Source organism: Paroedura picta, chromosome 3 (genome assembly GCF_049243985.1).
Source record: "Paroedura picta isolate Pp20150507F chromosome 3, Ppicta_v3.0, whole genome shotgun sequence".
NCBI classification, from domain to species: domain Eukaryota; kingdom Metazoa; phylum Chordata; class Lepidosauria; order Squamata; family Gekkonidae; genus Paroedura; species Paroedura picta.
The window spans coordinates 171,243,328-171,262,701 of record NC_135371.1 but is presented as its reverse complement, the minus strand read 5'-3'; the positions used below and the strand labels follow the sequence as shown (position 1 = coordinate 171,262,701).

The 19,374-nt window shown below is 53.6% G+C and overlaps 1 protein-coding gene across 1 annotated transcript; it reads right to left on the bottom strand.

Moving 5' to 3' along the window:
- Positions 1 to 175: 175 nt before the first annotated feature.
- On the bottom strand, positions 176 to 18,572 carry PLP2 (proteolipid protein 2). Its single transcript, XM_077329545.1, has 5 exons — positions 18,362 to 18,572; positions 6,568 to 6,723; positions 4,640 to 4,735; positions 3,102 to 3,195; positions 176 to 2,036 (listed from the first exon to the last, which is right to left on the bottom strand). The coding sequence occupies exons 1-5, from the start codon at positions 18,449 to 18,451 to the stop codon at positions 2,017 to 2,019; spliced, it is 456 nt and encodes a 151-aa protein (XP_077185660.1). The 5' UTR covers positions 18,452 to 18,572; the 3' UTR covers positions 176 to 2,016.
- Positions 18,573 to 19,374: the final 802 nt, after the last annotated feature.

The following is a 19,374-nucleotide window of genomic DNA, read 5'->3' as shown; positions in this document are numbered from 1 at the left end:
CCTCACGGGCAGAGCTTTCAGACTGCATGTCTGCTGCCTTACCACTCTGCGCCACAAGAGGCTACCTAATTAAAGTATAATAATACTAATAATAGAGTCTTGCTTTATCATGCCTTTGGAAAACCAAACTGGCTCAGACCGCCAGCATACACGAAAGACCACACAAAACTCTTAATTTTGTCTGCAAAATCGTTTTATTCCATCTTGTCCATAAAGCACACACAAATTGAAGCTGACAGCAGGGGGGGAAAGCAACAGACAAGAGAGCTGGGAAGCCTGGCTGTTTCGGATACTGGACCCCACTTCCCTTTCCTCCCCCCTCTTTCTTCCGGTCCCCAGTGGTGAATGACCGCCCTGTAGCCTTAATCTCCCAAGAACAAAACAGCTTATATCCAAGTCCCCGTCCCCAGCAACCATGAATTAAAAAAATAGATTAGACTGTCTGCACCGGTAAGCCCAATTTCTTTCCTAAGAGCTCCATGGTGTGACCTGTATAAATTTGCATAGCTATCACCCATAATTCCTGAGGGGGGGAAGCTTATTTTTGCAGTACTAAGTGCTCCCTTTATGTTAATTATGGGGAAGGATAAGGAACAAAATCACCAGCTCCCGTCCCGATGGCTGGAAGTCTCCAAGGAGCCCTCTGGCCTCTGAGAATTCACTAGGCGTTTGCCAAGGACGCTTTTGATTATCTTTGCAGGCACCCAGCTGGCTTGCCCGAAGCCATAACTTTCAGGCAGGCCTCCCCTTAGCCCTGAAACCTGGCATTCCAATCTGATAGAAAAGCTATGACAAAAAAAAATATTCATCCCTCTCAAAGCAGGGATCAGTATAAATAGGATGTAAAAAAACGGGCTATCGCGTAAATTCTTGCCCCTTCGAAAAGTTTAAAAGTAGATTTCTTAAAAAATATACACACTTGATGCCTTGCATCCATGATCTCTCAAACGGAGGCTTTTTTTTTTGGAGCCTGCCGGCACCTTTGGAATTCTGACACAAAATGGCCGCCAAAAGGAGGCGGAGCCACCCACAAAATGGCTGCCACGGTTGATCTTCATTCAGGCAGTGAAGGTTCTTGAGCGGTGGTGGCAGCTACTGCCAAAAGCGATATTTTAAAAATTGGTGCAGATGACCAAACCCCCGGTGGCCAATCAGAAGCCTTGGTGGGCAAGCCCACCTTCTAAAAACACTTTATTAGGAAAGGTGTTGCCATGGTACCCACGGGTGCCACTTCGGGAAACCGCTGAGCCAGAGCTAAACATAAAATACACGCAAGCACCCAGCTTGGAAATATTTATTTATACCCGTCTCCTCCCATTTTTACTTATTTATACCTGTCTCCCCCGCCCCCTATTAAACGAGGGAGGGGGGGAACTGAAGCATATCAAAAGGGAAAGCCATTTACAGCCGGCGGCGTGAGGCTGAATTCTAACCATCACCTTTGCCCCTCATCCTCCCCTCCTAGAATTAGAGGTCTAATCCAGGGGTCCCATCCCCACCCCAATATCTGCCAGAAGCAGGAAGGCCCTCCTGCCATTCTAAGCCTCACGTGCAGTTTTTGCAGCCAAAATGGTCCTCCCCACTGGCCTAGGAAGTGTCTTCCGCTGTCAGCGTTTTAAGGGGGACTGAAAATGGCGAAGATTCGCGAAGACAACTGGTGACGAACCCCAGCCAGCGTGGAGGTCCAGCACCACCCAAGTCTCGGGAACAGAATGGCCTTATCCTCTAAACGCCTCTCCTCCCCGCCACGGCCCCTGCAATTGAGAGACGACTATTCTTTCCCCGAAGGTGTCTTCTTTTCCTCTGTGAGTCGGAAAAGAGAAACGTCGGATGATAGACGTTGGGGAGGGGGCAAAAAGGGGGATCAAATTCTCTCGTGGAAGGATCAGCAGGCCTCTGGGGGGGGAGGCGTGGATGCTCAGAATTTAAAGGCTGCGGGGGAGTCTTCCTCGTGGAGAGGCAGCGGGAGACGAGAGGAGAAGGGTCCAGTGTGGAGTTTCGTGGCCGGAGATGGTTTCAGATTCCTCCCGACGTGTCTGTAAGGAGCGGACACAACAAAGGGGAAGGTTGAGCGATGCTATCCCAGCCAGTTCCCAGACCGAGAGAGAGATAAATTAACACACTGCTACAAGAAGATCCCCCTGGGTAGCCGGATCTCGGAAGCTAAGAAGAGTCAGTATTTGGATGAGAGACCCCGAGGAAATATCAAGATTGCTGCGCAGAGGCGGGCCATGGCAAACCACCTCTGTTTGTCTCTGCCTTGACCAGGATGGCCCAGGCTAGCCCAATGTCAGCTGGGTTATAATCATGGAGTTGGAAGGGGCCCTACAGGTCATCTGGGCCAACCCCCTGCTCAATGCAGGATCAGCCTAAAGCATCCAGGATAAGGATCTGTCCAGCCATTGATGGAAAGCTGCCAGTGAGGGGGAGCTCCCCACCTCCTGAGGCAGCCCACTGTCTGCTGAGGTACTCTGACTGTGAAGGAGGGAATGGGAAAGACCTTGGCCTGAGACCCTGGCTCAGTGGCAGAGCCTCTGCTTGGCAGGCAGAAGGTCCCAGGTTCAATCCCCGGCCTCTCCAGGTAAAAAGACTAGGCAGGAGATGACGGAAAATACCTTGACCCGAGAACCTGGAGAGCTGCTGGAAAGAGTCTGATGAGGTACGAGGCATCTTCCTGTGTTCACCCTGCCTTCTAACTCCCCCTCCATCTCAATCCCTTTCTCCCCACGGAGCTTCCTTGCCTGCACAGAATACCCACTGGTCCTTGACAACCACAGACAGCTCCTCCTGCCCTTTCTGGCTCTAGCAAGCTGTTCTGCAGCCCAACCGACCCTCCTCGCCTCTACTGGGAGGGCTCCTGTTCATCCACATGACTATCATCAACTTAGACCCATCTCTCATTAACGGAACTTCCGTGACATCACAGCAGCTCAGCCAATGAGCAGCTGCGGAACAGGAACCTTTGTCAATCAAAGCACTTGAAAAGATAACCGCCCCACCCTGAAGTCCACGCAGTGAGACTGAAGTAGGAAGGTCTACTTGTGAGTTGGTAACCGCCACATGAAAGGACTTCTTCATGTCCATCAACAGGGAAAACTCACCAGGGTTGGGGACGGCTGTATGCGGCTTCCTTAGCTGTGGGAACACAGTGTAGGCATCGTAGGCCATGACGATTCCGGCCAGCAACCCAAACACCTGCGGAATACAAAATCAGCTTTAATACCCACTGGCTTTTTACATTGTGCGCACACACTTGCAGTGGTGAACAAAGCCCTAGGGTCCCCAACGTGGTGCGAGTTGGAGAAAATCAAGAGATTTGGGGCGGGTGCCTGGGGAAGGTAAGCTAGAAGACCCTAGAGTTCCCCCTCCCAAGCAGCCCTTTTCTCCAGGAGAACTGAGCTCTGTTGGCTGGAGAGGAGCTGGAATTCCAGGGGATCCCCAGGCCCCACCTGGAGGCTGGCATCCCTGACCCTCAGTGGGGTCCAAGGCCACAGAGTCCCCCTCCAAAGCAGCCCTTTTCTCCAGGGCAACTGATCTCTGCAGTCTGGAGAGGAGCTGGAATTCCAGGGGATCCCCAGGCCCCACATGGAGGCTGGCACCCCTGACCCTCAGTGGGGCCCAAGGCCACAGAGTCCCCCCTCCCAAGCAGCCCTTTTCTCCAGGGCAACTGATCTCTGCAGTCTGGAGAGGAGCTGGAATTCTGGGGGATCCCCAGGCCCTACCTGGAGGCTGGCATCCCTGACCCTCAGTGGGGCCCAAGGCCACAGAGTCCCCCTCCCAAGCAGCCCTTTTCTCCAGGGCAACTGATCTCTGCAGTCTGGAGAGGAGCTGGAATTCCAGGGGATCCCCAGGCCCCACCTGGAGGCTGGCATCCCTGACCCTCAATGGGGTCCAAGGCCACAGAGTCCCCCCTCCCAAGCAGCCCTTTCCTCCAGGGGAACTGATCTCTGCAATCTGGAGAGGAGCTGGAATTCCAGGGCATCCCCAGGCCCCACCTGGAGGCTGGCATCCCTGACCCTCAGTGGGGCCCAAGGCCACAGAGTTCCCCCTCCCAAGCAGCCCTTTCCTCCAGGGGAACTGATCTCTGCAATCTGGAGAGGAGCTGGAATTCCAGGGCATCCCCAGGCCCCACCTGGAGGCTGGCATCTCTGACCCTCAGTGGGGCCCAAGGCCACAGAGTTCCCCCTCCCAAGCAGCCCTTTCCTCCAGGGGAACTGATCTCTGCAGTCTGGAGAGGAGCTGGAATTCCAGGGGATCCCCAGGCCCCACCTGGAGGCTGGCATCCCTGACCCTCAGTGGGGTCCAAGGCCAGAGTCCCCCCTCCCAAGCAGCCCTTTCCTCCAGGGGAACTGATCTCTGCAATCTGGAGAGGAGCTGGAATTCCAGGGCATCCCCAGGCCCCACCTGGAGGCTGGCATCCCTGACCCTCAGTGGGGTCCAAGGCCACAGAGTCCCCCCTCCCAAGCAGCCCTTTCCTCCAGGGGAACTGATCTCTGCAGTCTGGAGAGGAGCTGGAATTCCAGGGGATGCCCAGGCCCCACCTGGAGGCTGGCATCCTTGACCCCCAGTGGGGTCCCAGTCCTCCTTGAGTCGCCCCTTCCCCGATCTTCCCCTCCTGGAAACCTGTAGCGGCTTTTACCCCTGCGGTGATGCCGGCTCCGTCGTGGTGGTTGATGAGGACAATGAGGGAGGTGACGAGGAAGGCCACAGCCCCAATGAGAGCCCTGAGGAAATCCTAAAGACAACGAGGGGAGAAAACGTTTTAGAAACCAATCCATCCATGTGCCGTTTCGTTGATCACGGCCTCGGCCTCATCCTAATCCTCAAAACCACAAACCCTTTTGGCTTTTATGAATACCTTTTACGAAGAACTTGGGTGTCTTGTTCGCAGACTAAAATAGGGCCGCTGCACAACAACCCAAAAGAAGCATCGGCCGTAGAGTATGTTTTGAATTTTTGGCAGGCCTAACACCAGTAAGAGGAAGGTGGGGAGGCACCAGGGATGTAAACTGGCAGGGGGGGCCCAGTCCGAAAAGCCTTGGGAACCACGGATAAAGAGCTGCTATTTCCTCTAAAACAGGGGTAGTCAACCTGCGGCCCTCCAGATGTCCATGGACTACAATTCCCATGAGCATTCGCTGGCAGGGGCTCATGGGAATTGTAGTCCATGGACATCTGGAGGGCCGCAGGTTGACTACCCCTGCTCTTTTCTGTTTTCATTCCAAGTGAGCGGAGGAGATTCCCTCCTGGTCCCATCTCTACTGCCCCATTTTACCTCCAAGGATAGGTGAGTCCGCACCCCCCAGGGGAGCGCAGCTCCACCCTGCTGAGTCAGAAGGCATGGAAAACAGACTTTGTTTTGCTGCGTGCTGCCAAGCTGCACAGCCCTCCTGGTCTTGTCCGTGCAAGGCAGACAGGATATTGGGAAATTGTTTCCCAACGCTCAGGAGGAGGACGTGCACTGGGGGAGAACGCGCCCCAGCCCTTGCAGGGGAACGGAGCTCTTCCGCCAGGTCTACGGTTGAGGCCGGCCTGGCGAGGAAGATCTGATGGGCCCCCCAGGGTTAAGAACGTAAGCGCTTGCTATGCTATCTACATTCCCTCCTCCCACTCCTGTATTAGATTTCTGGGGGGGCGGGGGGTTAGTGGGTTGTAGACCGCCATGGTTTTAAAAGGTTTTAGGAGTCTGTTATTATATACGGATGAATGTCTTGGATTTTATTGGACATCTGTAACCCACCATGAGCCGGCTCCAGGAGTGGCGGGGAATAAATATAATACATATAATAAATATAATAAATATCATCATCATCATCATAATCATAGTTTTAATGGGGTTTTTAATGGGGCTTTTAATAGGAACAGTTACAACCTGCCATGAGCCCATTTGGGAGTGGCGGGCAATAAGCCTAAACAATGAATGAATGAATGAATGAATGAATGAATGAATGAATGAATGAATGAATGAATGAATGAATGAATGACTGGGACTGCAGGTCAGGCCAGATTGGCTTGCAGCAAGGTGGGCCTCCTGCCTGGGCCCAGGACTTCTTGGAGGGCCCATTGCTGCTGATCTCCCTGTTCCTGACCACGTCTTATCGTTCTTATTACTTGTGCTTCTTGCAGCACACTTCAGTTCCTTGCATGGTTGGTGCAGGCAGTTGTGGACATGGGTGGTAGGAGGCCAAGGTGGGGGGGGTGTAACACGGGTGGGTGGGAGAGCAGCAGGAGGTGAGCAGGGCCTCGGAGTGGGCAGGGAAGAGGAAGCACTGTGCGGAGGGTGTTGTAAAACCCAGAGCCGGCCCTGATGCCAGGAACCTCTGCCTTGAGGCCCTCAAAAGGCACTTTCAGACCAAGCCAGGAAAATATCCAAATCTGGGCAAAGCAGTCCCTTCGATCTTGATAACACTCTGGTGTAAAATAAGGGCTGTCTGGTTGGGACATGCCCGCTACTCGCCTCTGGGAAGGGAACGGGCCAACAGAGAAACTGCCGGCTTCAGGTTTGCAGTTTCCAAAGAAAACCCCGCAAAAATGTAAACCAAAATCCTCACGCAGCCAAGGCCTTACCGTCCATCCCCAGTGGATAAAAGAGATCTGGAGATTGAATTCAAAAGCAAAGATGATAAATATGATGATGGTGTAGATCAACTCGAAGATGGCCAGTGAGACGTAGCCGAGCGTTACCGAGGCCCCGTAGCAGATCAGGATGAGGATACACAGGGCCTAGGGGAAAAGAGAAACAGAACCACCCGTCAAAAGAGAACGCCCAAGGACAGGCATGTCGAAAACATCCAGAATGGCGGCGGGGATTAAAGGTGGACCCTTTCATGTTTGCAGCTGACCTTTCATTTTTCTCCCAGGCAGTTTCATTCATTCATTCATTCATTCATTCATTCATTCATTCATTCAATTTTTGGACTTATATACCGCCGCTCTTGAGCCTCTTGTGGCTCAGAGTGGTAAGGCAGCCGACATGCTGTCTGAAACTCTGACGATGAGGCTGGGAGTTCGATCCCAGCAGCCGGCTCAAGGTCGACTCAGCCTTCCATCCTTCCGAGGTGGGTAAAATGAGTACCCAGCTTGCTTGCTGGGGGGGTAAACGGTAATGACTGGGGAAGGCACTGGCAAACCACCCCGTATTGAGTCTGCCATGAAAACGCTAGAGGGCGTCACCCCAAGGGTCAGACACGACCTGGTGCTTGCACAGGGGATACCTTTACCTTTACCGCCACTCTCCAAGACTCGTGGCGGTTTCACAATAGAAGAATAAAACAGTTCGACCCCTATAAATCACCTGACACATTAAAAGATGGCCGTGCATAAGAGTTTGTGAGATTTCACTAACACTAGTGGATCCCTTGATGGTCACTCCAGGACCTCAACCTGGCCTCAACCATACGCCCCACGGAAGAGCTCCGTCTTGCAGGCCCTGCGGAAAGCTGGCAACTCCGGCAGGGCCCTCAGCTCTTCCGGGAGCTCAATCCACCAAGATGCGCTGTCCCAGGGGCCTAGGACAACCAGCAGACTTAGCTCCCTGTTGGCATTGACTGGAAAGACGGATTGGAGGGGAGGCAACCAGCAGCGTTCACAGTACAAAACGAAAGGAATCTCCCCTGCAGCCTTGTGCAAAGTGTGGTGGGATTGCAAGCCGGCGTGGCACAGGTGGGCACGCACAAACACACACACCTGGAGATACCGCTCGGACACCCTTAGCCTCCGGATGCTGCAAAAGAGCTGAAATAAAGCAGGAGCTTTTGAATGTGAGACATTCAGTAGTGTAGAAACTCCCTGTGGTCCGGTACATTTTTCCTATGAGGAACAAAATCTGTATTTCCCCTAGGCCTCAGCCCCGTCCTTTACCCATGCAACTTTTTGCCGTTTCATTACAGTCCAGTCCTCTTTAACCTGTGCAAAAAGCCCTCCGGAATGGTTCTATTTTGCCCAGAGCTTTCCTGCCCTCATCAGAGGGGCCGTCTCGAAATCCTAGAATCATAGAGTTGGAAGGGGCCACACAGGCCATCTAGTCCAACCCCCTGCTCAACGCAGGATCAGCCCTAAGCATCCAAGAAAAGTGTGTATCCAACCTTTGCTTGAAGACTGCCAGTGAGGGGGAGCTCACCACCTCCTTAGGCAGCCTATTCCACTGCTGAACTACTCTGACTGTGAAACATTTTTTTCCTGATATCTAGCCTATATCGTTGTACTTGAAGTTTAAACCCATTACTGCATGTCCTCTCCTCTGCAGCCAGTAGAAACAGCATCCTGCCCTCCTCCAAGTGACAACCTTTCAAATACTTAAAGAGGGCTATCATGTCCCCTCTCAACCTCCTTTTCTCCAGGCTGAACATTCCCAAGTCCCTCAACCTATCTTCATAGGGCTTGGTCCCTTGGTCTAACCAAGTACTAACCAAGTCCCTTGGTCCCTTTCCCCTCCCCAGCAATTGGGCTGCCGTGGAGAAGAGGTTTGGAAGCAGCTCCGGGGCCTGCTTCCCGGGAAACAGAGGGGCAGCTGTGCGGCAACATCTGGCTGCTAAAAATATCAGGTGTGGGGACAAGTACCCGGTGTGCAGAGCCTGAGAGGGGGAGAGCTTGCGGGAGCAGGAGGAGTCGTTGCCGGGCAACCGCTAAACAAACTCGGAGTGCGGCCAGAGACTCTCGGGCCTGAAACACAGTTAAAGGGACAGGCAGGATTGAGCCGGCAGAGTGAAAGGGAGGGAGGGGACACATGCCGTGGAACAGCGGAGCAAAAAAGCAGATAGGAATCAAGAACGACACGCAAGGATGATGAAAGATTTGCTCAACAGGGGTCCCTAAACCCCTTTGAGCCTATGGGTACCTATGGAATTTTGACACACAAAATGGCTGCCAAAGGAGGTGGAGCCACAAAATGGCCGGGCCAGGGAAGATCCCTGTGCTACGGGTAGCAGCTGATACCAAAACAATGTTTTGAGAAATCTGCACAGCCGATCGAATCTTGGGCCAAACGGAAGCTCCGTCTGGCCCTGTCCACTTTCTCCAGGCACTTGATGGGTGCTAGGAAAAGCATCAGTAGCCACCCCAGGATCAAGGGTTAATTTATCACTAGAATGCAGCCTATTTACACGTGGGTCTCTGAGGACAGAAATCATCCACCTCAAAAGCGATCGGCACATAATTTGGTGAAGTCAGCTCTGAAGGGTTGTTGTTAAGCGGTTTCACCTGTGTGCTCACTAGGGGTTCCAGGTGGTCAGTGCCAGGATTGCAGCCATGAACAGTGCAAAAACCCTGGCACATGCTCTCTGAGAATTCCCTTTGCTTGAGCCAGCCACCTCCCACTTCCTGCTTCTTCAGGAAGAAGACCAATATGTGTCTTTTCCTTAACAAAGTCTGTTAAGCTCAGCTTTCTCCATCTGCTGATGGATGGGCATGTTGCAATGTATTTCTTTGTAACTACCTTTCCAGCTTTTGTACTCTGCTTCAGAAAGGAGAAGAGCCTTTTGTGGCGCAGAGTGGTAAGGCAGCCGTATGAAAGCTTTGCCCATGAGGCTGGGAGTTCAATCCCATCAGCCGGCTCAAGGTCGACTCAGCCTTCCATCCTTCCGAGGTCAGTAAAATGAGTACCCAGCTTGCTGGGGGGTAAACGGTAATGACTGGGGAAGGCACTGGCAAACCACCCCGTATTGAGTCTACCATGAAAACGCTAGAGGGCATCACCCCAAGGGTCAGACATGACTCGGTGCTTGCACAGGGGATACCTTTACCTTTACCTTTTCAGAAAGGAGACTGAAGCAGATGAATATGATGTACAGTCTAAATATTTCCAGTAAAGATTACTCTCTTTTAAACTTCAAAGCTATGTGAGTTTGGATTGTGTATCACCTGCAAAGGTAACGAATAACTGCATACTTTCTGCTCTGTTACTCTGCAGCTCTAATTTTCTGGAGGGACTCAGTACTAACCAAGTCCAAAAGTCCAACAGTTCGGTCTGTTAGATTCTGTTGTCTATCCTGAGCAGCGGCACTTCAAGATCTTAGGCCCTTCTGCCACCTTGTCCTGTACTAACGTGAAATGTTGAGCACTAAACCTGGGATCTTCTCCACAGCTGGTGCTCTGTCCCTGAACGACCGTCCCTCTTGTGAACATGAGTTGCAGCAGGAAACTTTTCTTCTGCTTTGGCCTAACACAGCTGCTGCCTCGGCCTTCTCTGGAAACGGCTGAATGTGACTAGATCCTCCTCCTGGGAAAGAAAAATGATTGGGGACTCCCTTCACTTCCACTTAACTCCAGCCCAGAAAAAGAAGAAGAGTTGGCTTTTATACCCCGCTTTTCACTGCCCGAATTCGTCTCAAAGGTGGCTTCCAATCGCCTTCCCTTCCTCTCCCCACCACAGACACCCTGTGAGGTAGATGAGGCTGAGAAAGCTTTGAGAGAAACTGCTCTGTGAGAACAGCACTATCAGGGCTGTGATAAGCCCAAGGCCACCCAGCTGGCTAGAAGTGCAGAGGCGGGGAATCAAACCCGGCTGGCCAGATTAGAAGTCGCTGCTCTTAACTACTGCACCACTCTAGGCAAACAGTCCATCCACCCCTATTTTCTGTAGGAAGCAAAACATGTTTGCAAGAAGAGCAAAACAAAGCCGGAGGGGGGGCGGACTATTGTCTTAGCCAGGGCTGGTCCCATCCTCCGGCAGAGATCCAGAGCTGTTAAGGGGCAAAATGTTTCCCAGAGGGACTATTTGTGGGTTCAAAGGCTGACGGGAAGAGAAATTTTCGAGAGGCGGAACAGCGGTAACTAAACTTAGCACAACTATTTGTATCCTGACCTCATTTGGACAGTTGGCTCAACGGAATGGCCCGGCCTCTTTTTCCCTCATTGCAGCTGATCATGTTAGAAATCAGCAAGGGGAAACTTTTCCCTCCCTGGCTGGCCTGGGGCAGGGCGGTGTGTTGTCATCAAGTAATACCACATTTCCATGTTCCACAGCTCCAGAAAGACGCAGCAACCCGACTGCCGGTCACACTTAAATCACTGCAAACGGCAAAATAAAACGGTGTATTTGAAACGCTTTTGTAAAAAAAAAAAGCCACACGTCTTCTCTGGGTATTAGTTGACCGGAACTGTTTTGTTATTTTGGAGCAGCCTTTCTCATCCGTTTTACCATTGAGAAACTCCCGAAATATCCCCCACAGGAGACACACGGTGGAGTGGAGTGGGGGACTGAGAGAGCTCCGAGAGAACTACTCTGCAAGAGCAGCTCTAAAAGAACTGGGCTGGCCCAAGGTCACCCAGCTGTCTGCACAGGGGGGAAGAACGGGGACTCAAACCCGGCTCTCCAGATTAGAGTCTGCTGCTGTTAACCACTACACCAGGGGTAGTCAAACTGCGGCCCTCCAGATGTCCATGGACTACAATTCCCAGAAGCCCCTGCCAGCGAATGCTGGCAGGGGATTCTGGGAATTGTAGTCCATGGACATCTGGAGGGCCGCAGTTTGACTACCCCTGCACTACACCATGCTGCGTCTCCAAGAGGAACTTTCTCTCAGTAGAGGTCTCCCATCCAAGTACTAACCAGGATTGACCCCGCTTAGCTTCCGAGATCTGCCACGCTTTCTGGGCTCTCTAGCCACTAGGCCAGCCTTTCCCAACTTTTTTACCACTGAGAAACCCACTGAAACATTCTTCAGGCTTCAAGAAACCCCAGGAATGGTACAATCGTGCAGAATATGGCTGGGAAGCAGAGCTGTGGACACGCCCACCCAAGGCTCCTCCCCTTCTCCCCCCCTCCAGGCCCATCATTGGCCATTTAGGGGGGTCAACATGACCATATATGGTCATATCACCCGATAAACGTTTAGCAAATTTAAACAATATATTTAAAATCAATTCACTCCCACCCCTTCGGGAAACCCTTCCAGGGCCGTCAAGAAACCCCCAGGTTTTACGAAACCCTAGTTGAAAAACCCTGCAATAGCATTCTCTTTTCAAGTTGTTTCTCCAGCTTTGGTGCGAGCTAATATATCTGGCCCAGGCGGAAACTGGGATGCCAGATGCTTTCGGAAGCTAGATTCCGTCTCTTTGTTTTACTGAATTGTCAAAAAGATCACTCTAACACAAGCCAGTTTATCTTAAAGACTTAAATTCAAGTCTTGAATTTTACGGGGATTTGGGGACTTGATTGTATTTTATGCTTACACAAGCCAGCTGGACAGAACATGATGACCAATAAATATAATGTTTTTTTTTTTAAATTTTAACACACAGCAGCCAGCCCTGATTTAAGGATGTGCAGGGCCCGTAGCACCAGACTTACTCGCTATTTATGCTGGACCCCTCCCAGGGTTAGCTGGAGTTTTGGAAGCAATCGGCAACTTCCTTTCTTTTGTTCTTGCGGTCCGCAAGACCCCCTAATCGTCACAATGTGAGTGCCGCCTAACTGTAGGGCCTGTAGCACGTGCTACACACGCTACTAGAATGAACCACTTTGGATAGCAGCTCCCAAATTCCTTGGCGCAATGAATTTCAGCATGCCCTGATATTGAAGCATCTGTGTCGCCCCCCACACACACACACACACACTGAACCGCAATTTCTATGAAACCGTAACGCTCACACTTGGCTTTACGGTTTTAGATCAGTAGTTCTCAACCTGGGGGTCAGGACTACTTTGGGGGTCGAATGACCCTTTCACAGCGGTTGCAGCAGGGCGAGCAGCTTGGCGGGGGGGCACCATCTACACAACAGCCTTGCGGGGTAGATCGAGATAGAGCCTTCGTCTGTCTAGAGCAGCGGAAAAGAGCGGGATCGGCATGGTGGGTCAAGAGGTAGAACTGAACTGAGAAACCCCAGGAAAAAAACCAATTTACAGACAATCCTGAACAATGGATCTTCACACCATTGGTCAGTTTTGGTTTAATTTCTGAGAAAGAACACTTGCCTAATTTTATGTTTGGGGGTCACCCCAACATTAGGAACTGTATTAAAGGGTCGCGGCATTAGGAAGGTTGAGAACCATTGGTTTAAATGGTCCTTATTCTTCCCGTAGATCTTCCCCTCCCCCCAACTCTGGAGAGGTGTATATACATGTGAAGGCATGTAAACATATACATCTGAAGTCATGCAAACATACACACACGCATAGCATGCATCCTAAGATACATAGGACATTTACTTTGGCTGTTCTCAACCTTTTCTGGGCCATGGACCTTTTGGGAGCTCATCTCAGGTTCCAGGGCCGTCCCTATCAAACAAGGATACCACACAATGTGAACAGAGGGACAGGAAACCATTATAAGGAGGCGTGTGAAGCAGTGTTTCCTGTACGGTGGCGAAAGAAGGGCTCCTGAACACGTACAGAGGGAAAGTCCAGACGGACAGGCAATGAGCCACGCTAAGGAAGGTCTACGCTAAGCGTGAGCTAACTATACTGGACATACCTTGCCTTATATATACGCAATACAGAGTTCTGGGACATTCGGCCAAGAGAAACACGGGCGTTCATTTCTTTGGCTTGAATGCGTAAATTCAAGCAGGCAGAGAGAAGAAAACTATCCTGCTCAGGCAGGCAGCTCACTGCGGGAGCCCCTGGGACACAAGAGAGGGGCCAGGCTTCAAATCCAGCCACAGTAAGACCCCAACTGGACACGATTTGGGTCCAGCAAAGGAGGGGCAAAGAGTCCAAGAGGGTTTTAAGTCCAGCAAAAAGAGCAGCTCTTCTCCTTCCACTTCCCCACTGGGTCCATTTCGGACTCTTCCATGTGTGAAGTGGGACGCAGATCTGACCTGGCGAATGTGGAAGGAAAAGTGTGCAGGATCCAGCGGAAAAGAAGAACCTCAGAAGAACCTGATCCTGCGTTGAGCAGGGGGTTGGACTAGGTGGCCTGTGTGGCCCCTTCCAACTCTAGGATTCTATGATTCTGTGATTCTATGATTCTAACCCTGCTGGGTCAGACCAGGGTCCATCCAGTCCAGCATCCTGCCTCACCCAGGGGCCAACCAGTTCCTCCGGAGGACCAACAACACGGCAGAGAGGCCGAGGCCTTCATGAGAACATCAGAAGAGCCCTGCTGGGTCAGACCAGGGTCCATCCAGTCCAGCATCCTGCCTCACACAGTGGCCAACCAGTTCCTCTGGAGGACCAACAACACGGTAGAGAGGTCGAGGCCTTCATGAGAACACCAGAAGAGCCCTGCTGGGTCAGACCAGGGTCCATCCAGTCCAGCATCCTGCCTCACACAGTGGCCAACCAGTTCCTCTGGAGGACCAACAACACGGCAGAGAGGTCGAGGCCTTCATGAGAACACCAGAAGAGCCCTGCTGGGTCAGACCAGGGTCCATCCAATCCTGCCTCCTGCCTCACACAGTGGCCATCCAGCTCCTCTGGAGGACCAACAACAGGGCAGAGAGGCCGAGGCCTTCATGAGAACACCAGAAGAGCCCAGCTGTATCAAAACAGGGGTCCATCCAGTCCAGCCTCCTGCCTCACTGGGCTTCCTCGGGGGTCTCCCATCCCACTGCTGACCTGGCCCAACCCCGCTCAGCTTCCTGAAGAACACGACAATAACAAGCCCCACCCGACAGCGGCCCCGCCCACTTTCTGTCAAGCCTGCCAAGCGCCAAGCGAAACACATGGCAAGGGCCACGGTGCCCGTGGGCACCACGTTGGGGAACCGTGCCTGAGAAAGGTTGTGATTTTTTAAAAAGAAGAATGGTCTCAGATTATGTATGCTGCAGAGCGCCAGAGTCTTCCAAGCGCCGGGGCGTGGCGCGGCAAGGCGGGCAGAATGCTTTTGCTTTTTCCATTCGCTGCCCTGATGGGTCTTGTTGGGGCCTGCTGTTGACGATCTAATAAAAACGCAATCTATCATTCCTAGGCTGATATCACCCGCCCAGCCCTGCAGCCTTAAAGGAGCCACCTGGGGCTTTTGCAATTCCAGATCTGGGCCTCTGTTCGGGGCGGGTCCGTGTCTTGTTTGAAGGGCCTTCTAAGAGGGAGGCCGAGAGTCCCCCACCGCCGCGCGCACGCCTTCCCAAGACGCTGGATTCGGGCTCCGTTACGCTCCTCCAGTCGTGCAGCTTGCTTGGGAAGAGGCCTGGTTAATCATTCACGCAAGCGGAGAGATTTAGGGAAGAGCCGAGCCAAGTGCCCTGGCAGAGGGCAGAGCCGCAGCTGCGCCTACAACCGCACAGGCCGTTCCCGTCATCCTCCTGCCTGGGCAAAGCGGCAGCGAATGCCTCTTCCCAGGGGTGGGGTGGAGCAGCCAAAATACCCGCATGCCTGCGCGCTGCCTCAGATATAATTAAGCCACGTTCTCCTGGGACCACGGGTCAGGGCTGCGACACGCCCTGGGTACATTCCCCTTCTGTGGGGCCTTGCGAATTACCTGTATGCGTTGCAGATTATCTATACGAGTTATGATATACCTCACTGGCTTTCCCCGCAGACGGTGGACGGGTGGATAAACAGAACCCACCTGTTCTGCAGGCCACGGACAGGCGGTGCAAAGACGTGGTCATGCTAATGTGTACTGAGGAAGGCTACCAAAATCACAAGCCACGGTCTGTCAAATATTCGAAATCAAGAGATTCTCTGCACAATATCAATGAGCCGTTTACAGGATCCGGGTGTGGTGCGGGTGGCAAGTGCCGTCAAGGGGCTGCCGACTTGGAATCATAGTCGGGAGGGCCCTCCAGGGTCATCTAGTCCAACCCCCTGCGGAAATGCAGGGAACTCACAATACCTGCCCGCCCACAGTGACTCCATTTCCATGCCCAGATGATGCCTCCCAATCCCAGAGCGGCGATTGGCATTTCCCTGGGCATGCACAAACGGGTGACTCTGTTGGGTTTGAAGGCCTCCCATCCAAGTATTACGCTTAGCTTCCAAGATTTAAGGAGATTGGATTAGCCTGGGTCCTCTAGGTCAGGGGAAGGAACTGAGAGACTCAAGTTTAATCCCATTGTTTCTACTGTGGAGGATCGCTGGTGATCTTGGGCCGGTCATATACTTGCAGCCTGGCCTTCCCTATAGGGCCGTTGTGCAGACAAACGGAAGAGAGGAAAACATGAGGCGCTGTGGGTCCATACTGACATAGGTGGTCAAACGGTGGTTTGTCAGATATCCACAGACTACAATACTCATGAGCCCCTGCCAAAGCTGGCAGGGGCTCATGGGTATTGTAGTCCATGGACATCTGGAGAGCCACCGTTTGGCTGCCCCTGCCAGTAGGGAGAAAAGCAGGGCACCAATGAAGATAGTATATAATAAATTAGCAACAGGCTCTTTGCCTCTCACAATTTTATGAAACGCTGGAAAACAGCAGTAAGGTAAGAGCCCACAGGTAAGCTACCTGACGTTCTATCTATCCAAGGCCACGTTATGTTTACTTAGAACAGACCCTGCTCCCTCATTAAGCTTTGGTGCTGGCAATTAAGCAGCACAAAAATGCCAGCAAAACCACATCAGTCAGGAGCACGAAACTGCAATTAATTAGCGAAGACAGAACCCTAATTTGAAACATCCAGAACTGACCGGTTGGATGGTGTGTTTTTTTTTTTTTTCAAAAAGGGAGGTGCAGCTGGCACACCCACCTAGGAGCATCTAATGCGCAGGTGTGCAGAGTGACTCCACTATGATGCACAGGCCTGGAAGCGCCATCATTTTGCAAGCCGCCAGAGCCAACGCTCCCATTCAAAACATGCGCTGGAAGCTAAATCCCGCTCCCTCCCGGTAGATTTTCCTGTTCCCCACAGGAAAACCCAGCTGCAAAAACACACTGGAAGTGCATTATGCAACGTGCGCGGCTCTCTTTAAGCAACAAGCCCTGTTCCAGAGGTACTCCTGCCTTGGTGGGGGTTCCCCTAGGGGGGAAAAAAAAAACAGAAATCCAACAGGTGGGGCTTCCTCGAAAAGAAGCACCGAGATTGCAAGCAGTGGAGTGGAACCAAAGGCAACCCAAGCGCACTCAATGGCCTGTGTTATGAAGCTCCGCGTTCCCCTTGGCTTGCGCAAGTTTCTGAGTTCTCCAGAATCCATGTGAAGTTCTGGAGAAAGCTCCAAGGCAGGCTGCGTGGAAAAATCCCAACTTCTTTGGAGCCCCGCCAAAGGAAAAAAAGAACCCACAAGCCCGAAAATCTCCTCCTGTTCCCACGTGCAAAGGGAACCCCAAAGGTCTTGCATGCAGGCGCACCTGCAACATTGCCCTGGTGGGTGGCGGCCTGTGTGTGTGTGTGTGGGGGGGTCCCTTTTGTCGCCCATAAGCCGCCAGAGCCACAGAGGCCGGTCTGTGTGCGCCGATGAGTCACCGGAGCGCAAAGGCACGGGAGGCGCCCGCCGCGCACGGCCGGCCGCGCCCAAAAACATGGCCGGAGGCGGCGGCGGAGGGAGGGAAGCGAAGCGGAGCGGAGCAGCCCGGGGAGGTCTCGCGACCGCAATCCGGAGTCGCTTTCCTTTCCGACGCGCTTCTCCGCGGGCGCTTGGCGCGGCGGGCAAACAAGAGCGCGGGGCCATTTGGGGAGGGGGGGGTGCATTAGGGGTAGTCAACCCGCGGCCCTCCAGAGGCCCATGGACTACAATGCCCATGAGCCCCTGCTGGCAGGGGCTCATGGGCATTGTAGTCCATGGGCCTCTGGAGGGCCGCGGGTTGACTACCCCTGAATTAGACCCCTTCCTTTGGGGGGGGGGTCTGCTCGCAACACACCGCGGGGGTCGCCAAGCCTCCGGAGAGCCACGGCTAGAGGGCGGGCGCGACTGTCCCCGGGATCTAACGGAGGAGATCCAGTTCTTTCTCGCCCCCTCCCTCCTTCCCTCTCTCTCCTCCCCTGCCCATGCCAAGAATCCGGAGCTGCACGGAACGAATCCGGAGCCGCGCCGAAGCTGTCCGTCCGCGGGACAGGGGTCCCCAATTGGGGGGGGGGGGGGTGCAGCGGCCAGCTGGACTTGGCCCTTCGGGGAGTCCCGGAGGGAGGGGGGAGGGGGATCTCCGCCTCTTCCCGCCGCCTGCAACAGGTCTCGCTCCGAATTCCGCTCCCCTCCTGCGGCTGGCGGGAGATCTCGCCTGCTTCCCCCCCACCCCTCCTCTCCGGGGCGTTTCCTCCCGCAGCAGGGGGCCTGGGGGCGGGGGTCCGGCGCAGCCCTTTCCGCGACGGAGAAGCCCCAACCGGCGAGAGGATCGCCCGCTTTCCAGCCCCGCTCCGCTCGCCACGTGCTGGATTTGAATCCGGGACCCGGGAAGGCTGCAACAGCCCCCCTCCCCCCACACACTCCTCCCGCCCAGCAATTTCACTCTCCCTTTGCCGGACTCGCGGAGGGCTGGCTCCGGGGCAAGGGTGCTGGGGAGCGCCCAGCGGGATCCGACCCCCCCCCGACCCCCCGGCGCGCCCTTACGATCTCGGTGGTGAGCAGGATGCCCTTGTGGGTGCGCACGAAGGTGAGCAACTGCTCCATGCACCCTTTGGACCCGCCCGACGACTCCATGGCCGACCGAGACGCCGCTGGGCCGCTGTCAAGCGCGGGGCTGCGAGGCGCGCTCGGCGGAGCTTCCGGCTGGGCTGGCCTTGGGCTGGCGAGACGGGCAGGGCTGGCTCCGGAGGGAGGGAGGGAGGGATGGGCGCGGCCCCTTTAAGGCAGGGCGGAGGCGCCCGCCAAGAAGGAATCGAAGGAATTGGGGGGGGAGGGAACGGGGCTTGGGGCCAGGGGTCCCCAACGTGGCGCCCGGGGGCACCACGGCCGCTCCCCACCCGTCGAGATAGGTCTTGTTCTCACTGTTGGTTTAGCTCCCCTGTGCATGCTGAGAGAGCCCTGAGATTACTGAAGAAGAAGAAGGAGAGTTGGTTCTTAGATGCCGCTTTTCTCTACCCGAAGGAGTCTCATAGTGGCTTCCAATCGCCTTCCCTTTCCTCTGCCCACAACAGACACCCTGTGGGGTGGGTGAGGCTGAGAGAGATCTGAGATTCCTGCTCAGTCAGGACAGCTTTATCAGTGCTGTGACTAGCTCAAGGTCACCCAGCTGGCTGCGCGTGGGGGAGCAGGAATCGAACCCGGCTCGCCAGATTAGAAGTCCGCACTCCTAACCACTGCAACTCAACTGGCTCTCTTAGAAAGCAGCCCTCCTGGAGAGCTTTTTGAACTGGCGTGGCTAGTCCTCATGAAGGCCTTAAAACTTTAGTCTCGGGGCAACTTGAAGGCCAACCAAGTTGTATTCAAGGTGTGTTTTCCTGTGCATGCACACTTCTGCAGGCAATGATGTGCGAATCAATTCTACACCTTCAGGGGCCTGACTAAAAGACCAGTAAAATTAATTCTTAAAAGAGCGATTTAGCCTGACAAAGGGATTTGTCATGTTGTGTAAATAAGGTCAAATACAAAAAAACTAGCAGCGGTGGATGTTATCTGGGCAT

What these genes read in the sequence shown, in the direction of transcription:
- PLP2 (XM_077329545.1), bottom strand. Translation starts at nt 18,451, where the DNA reads ATGGAGTCGTCGGGCGGGTCCAAAGGGTGCATGGAGCAGTTGCTCACC. An exon ending in TCCTGCTCACCACCGAGATC is followed by an intron (nt 6,724 to 18,361) that starts GTAAGGGCGCGC and finishes CTTTTCCCCTAG; the next exon opens with GCCCTGTGTATCCTCATCCT. An exon ending in TACAGCCGTCCCCAACCCTG is followed by an intron (nt 2,037 to 3,101) that starts GTGAGTTTTCCC and finishes CGCTCCTTACAG; the next exon opens with ACACGTCGGGAGGAATCTGA.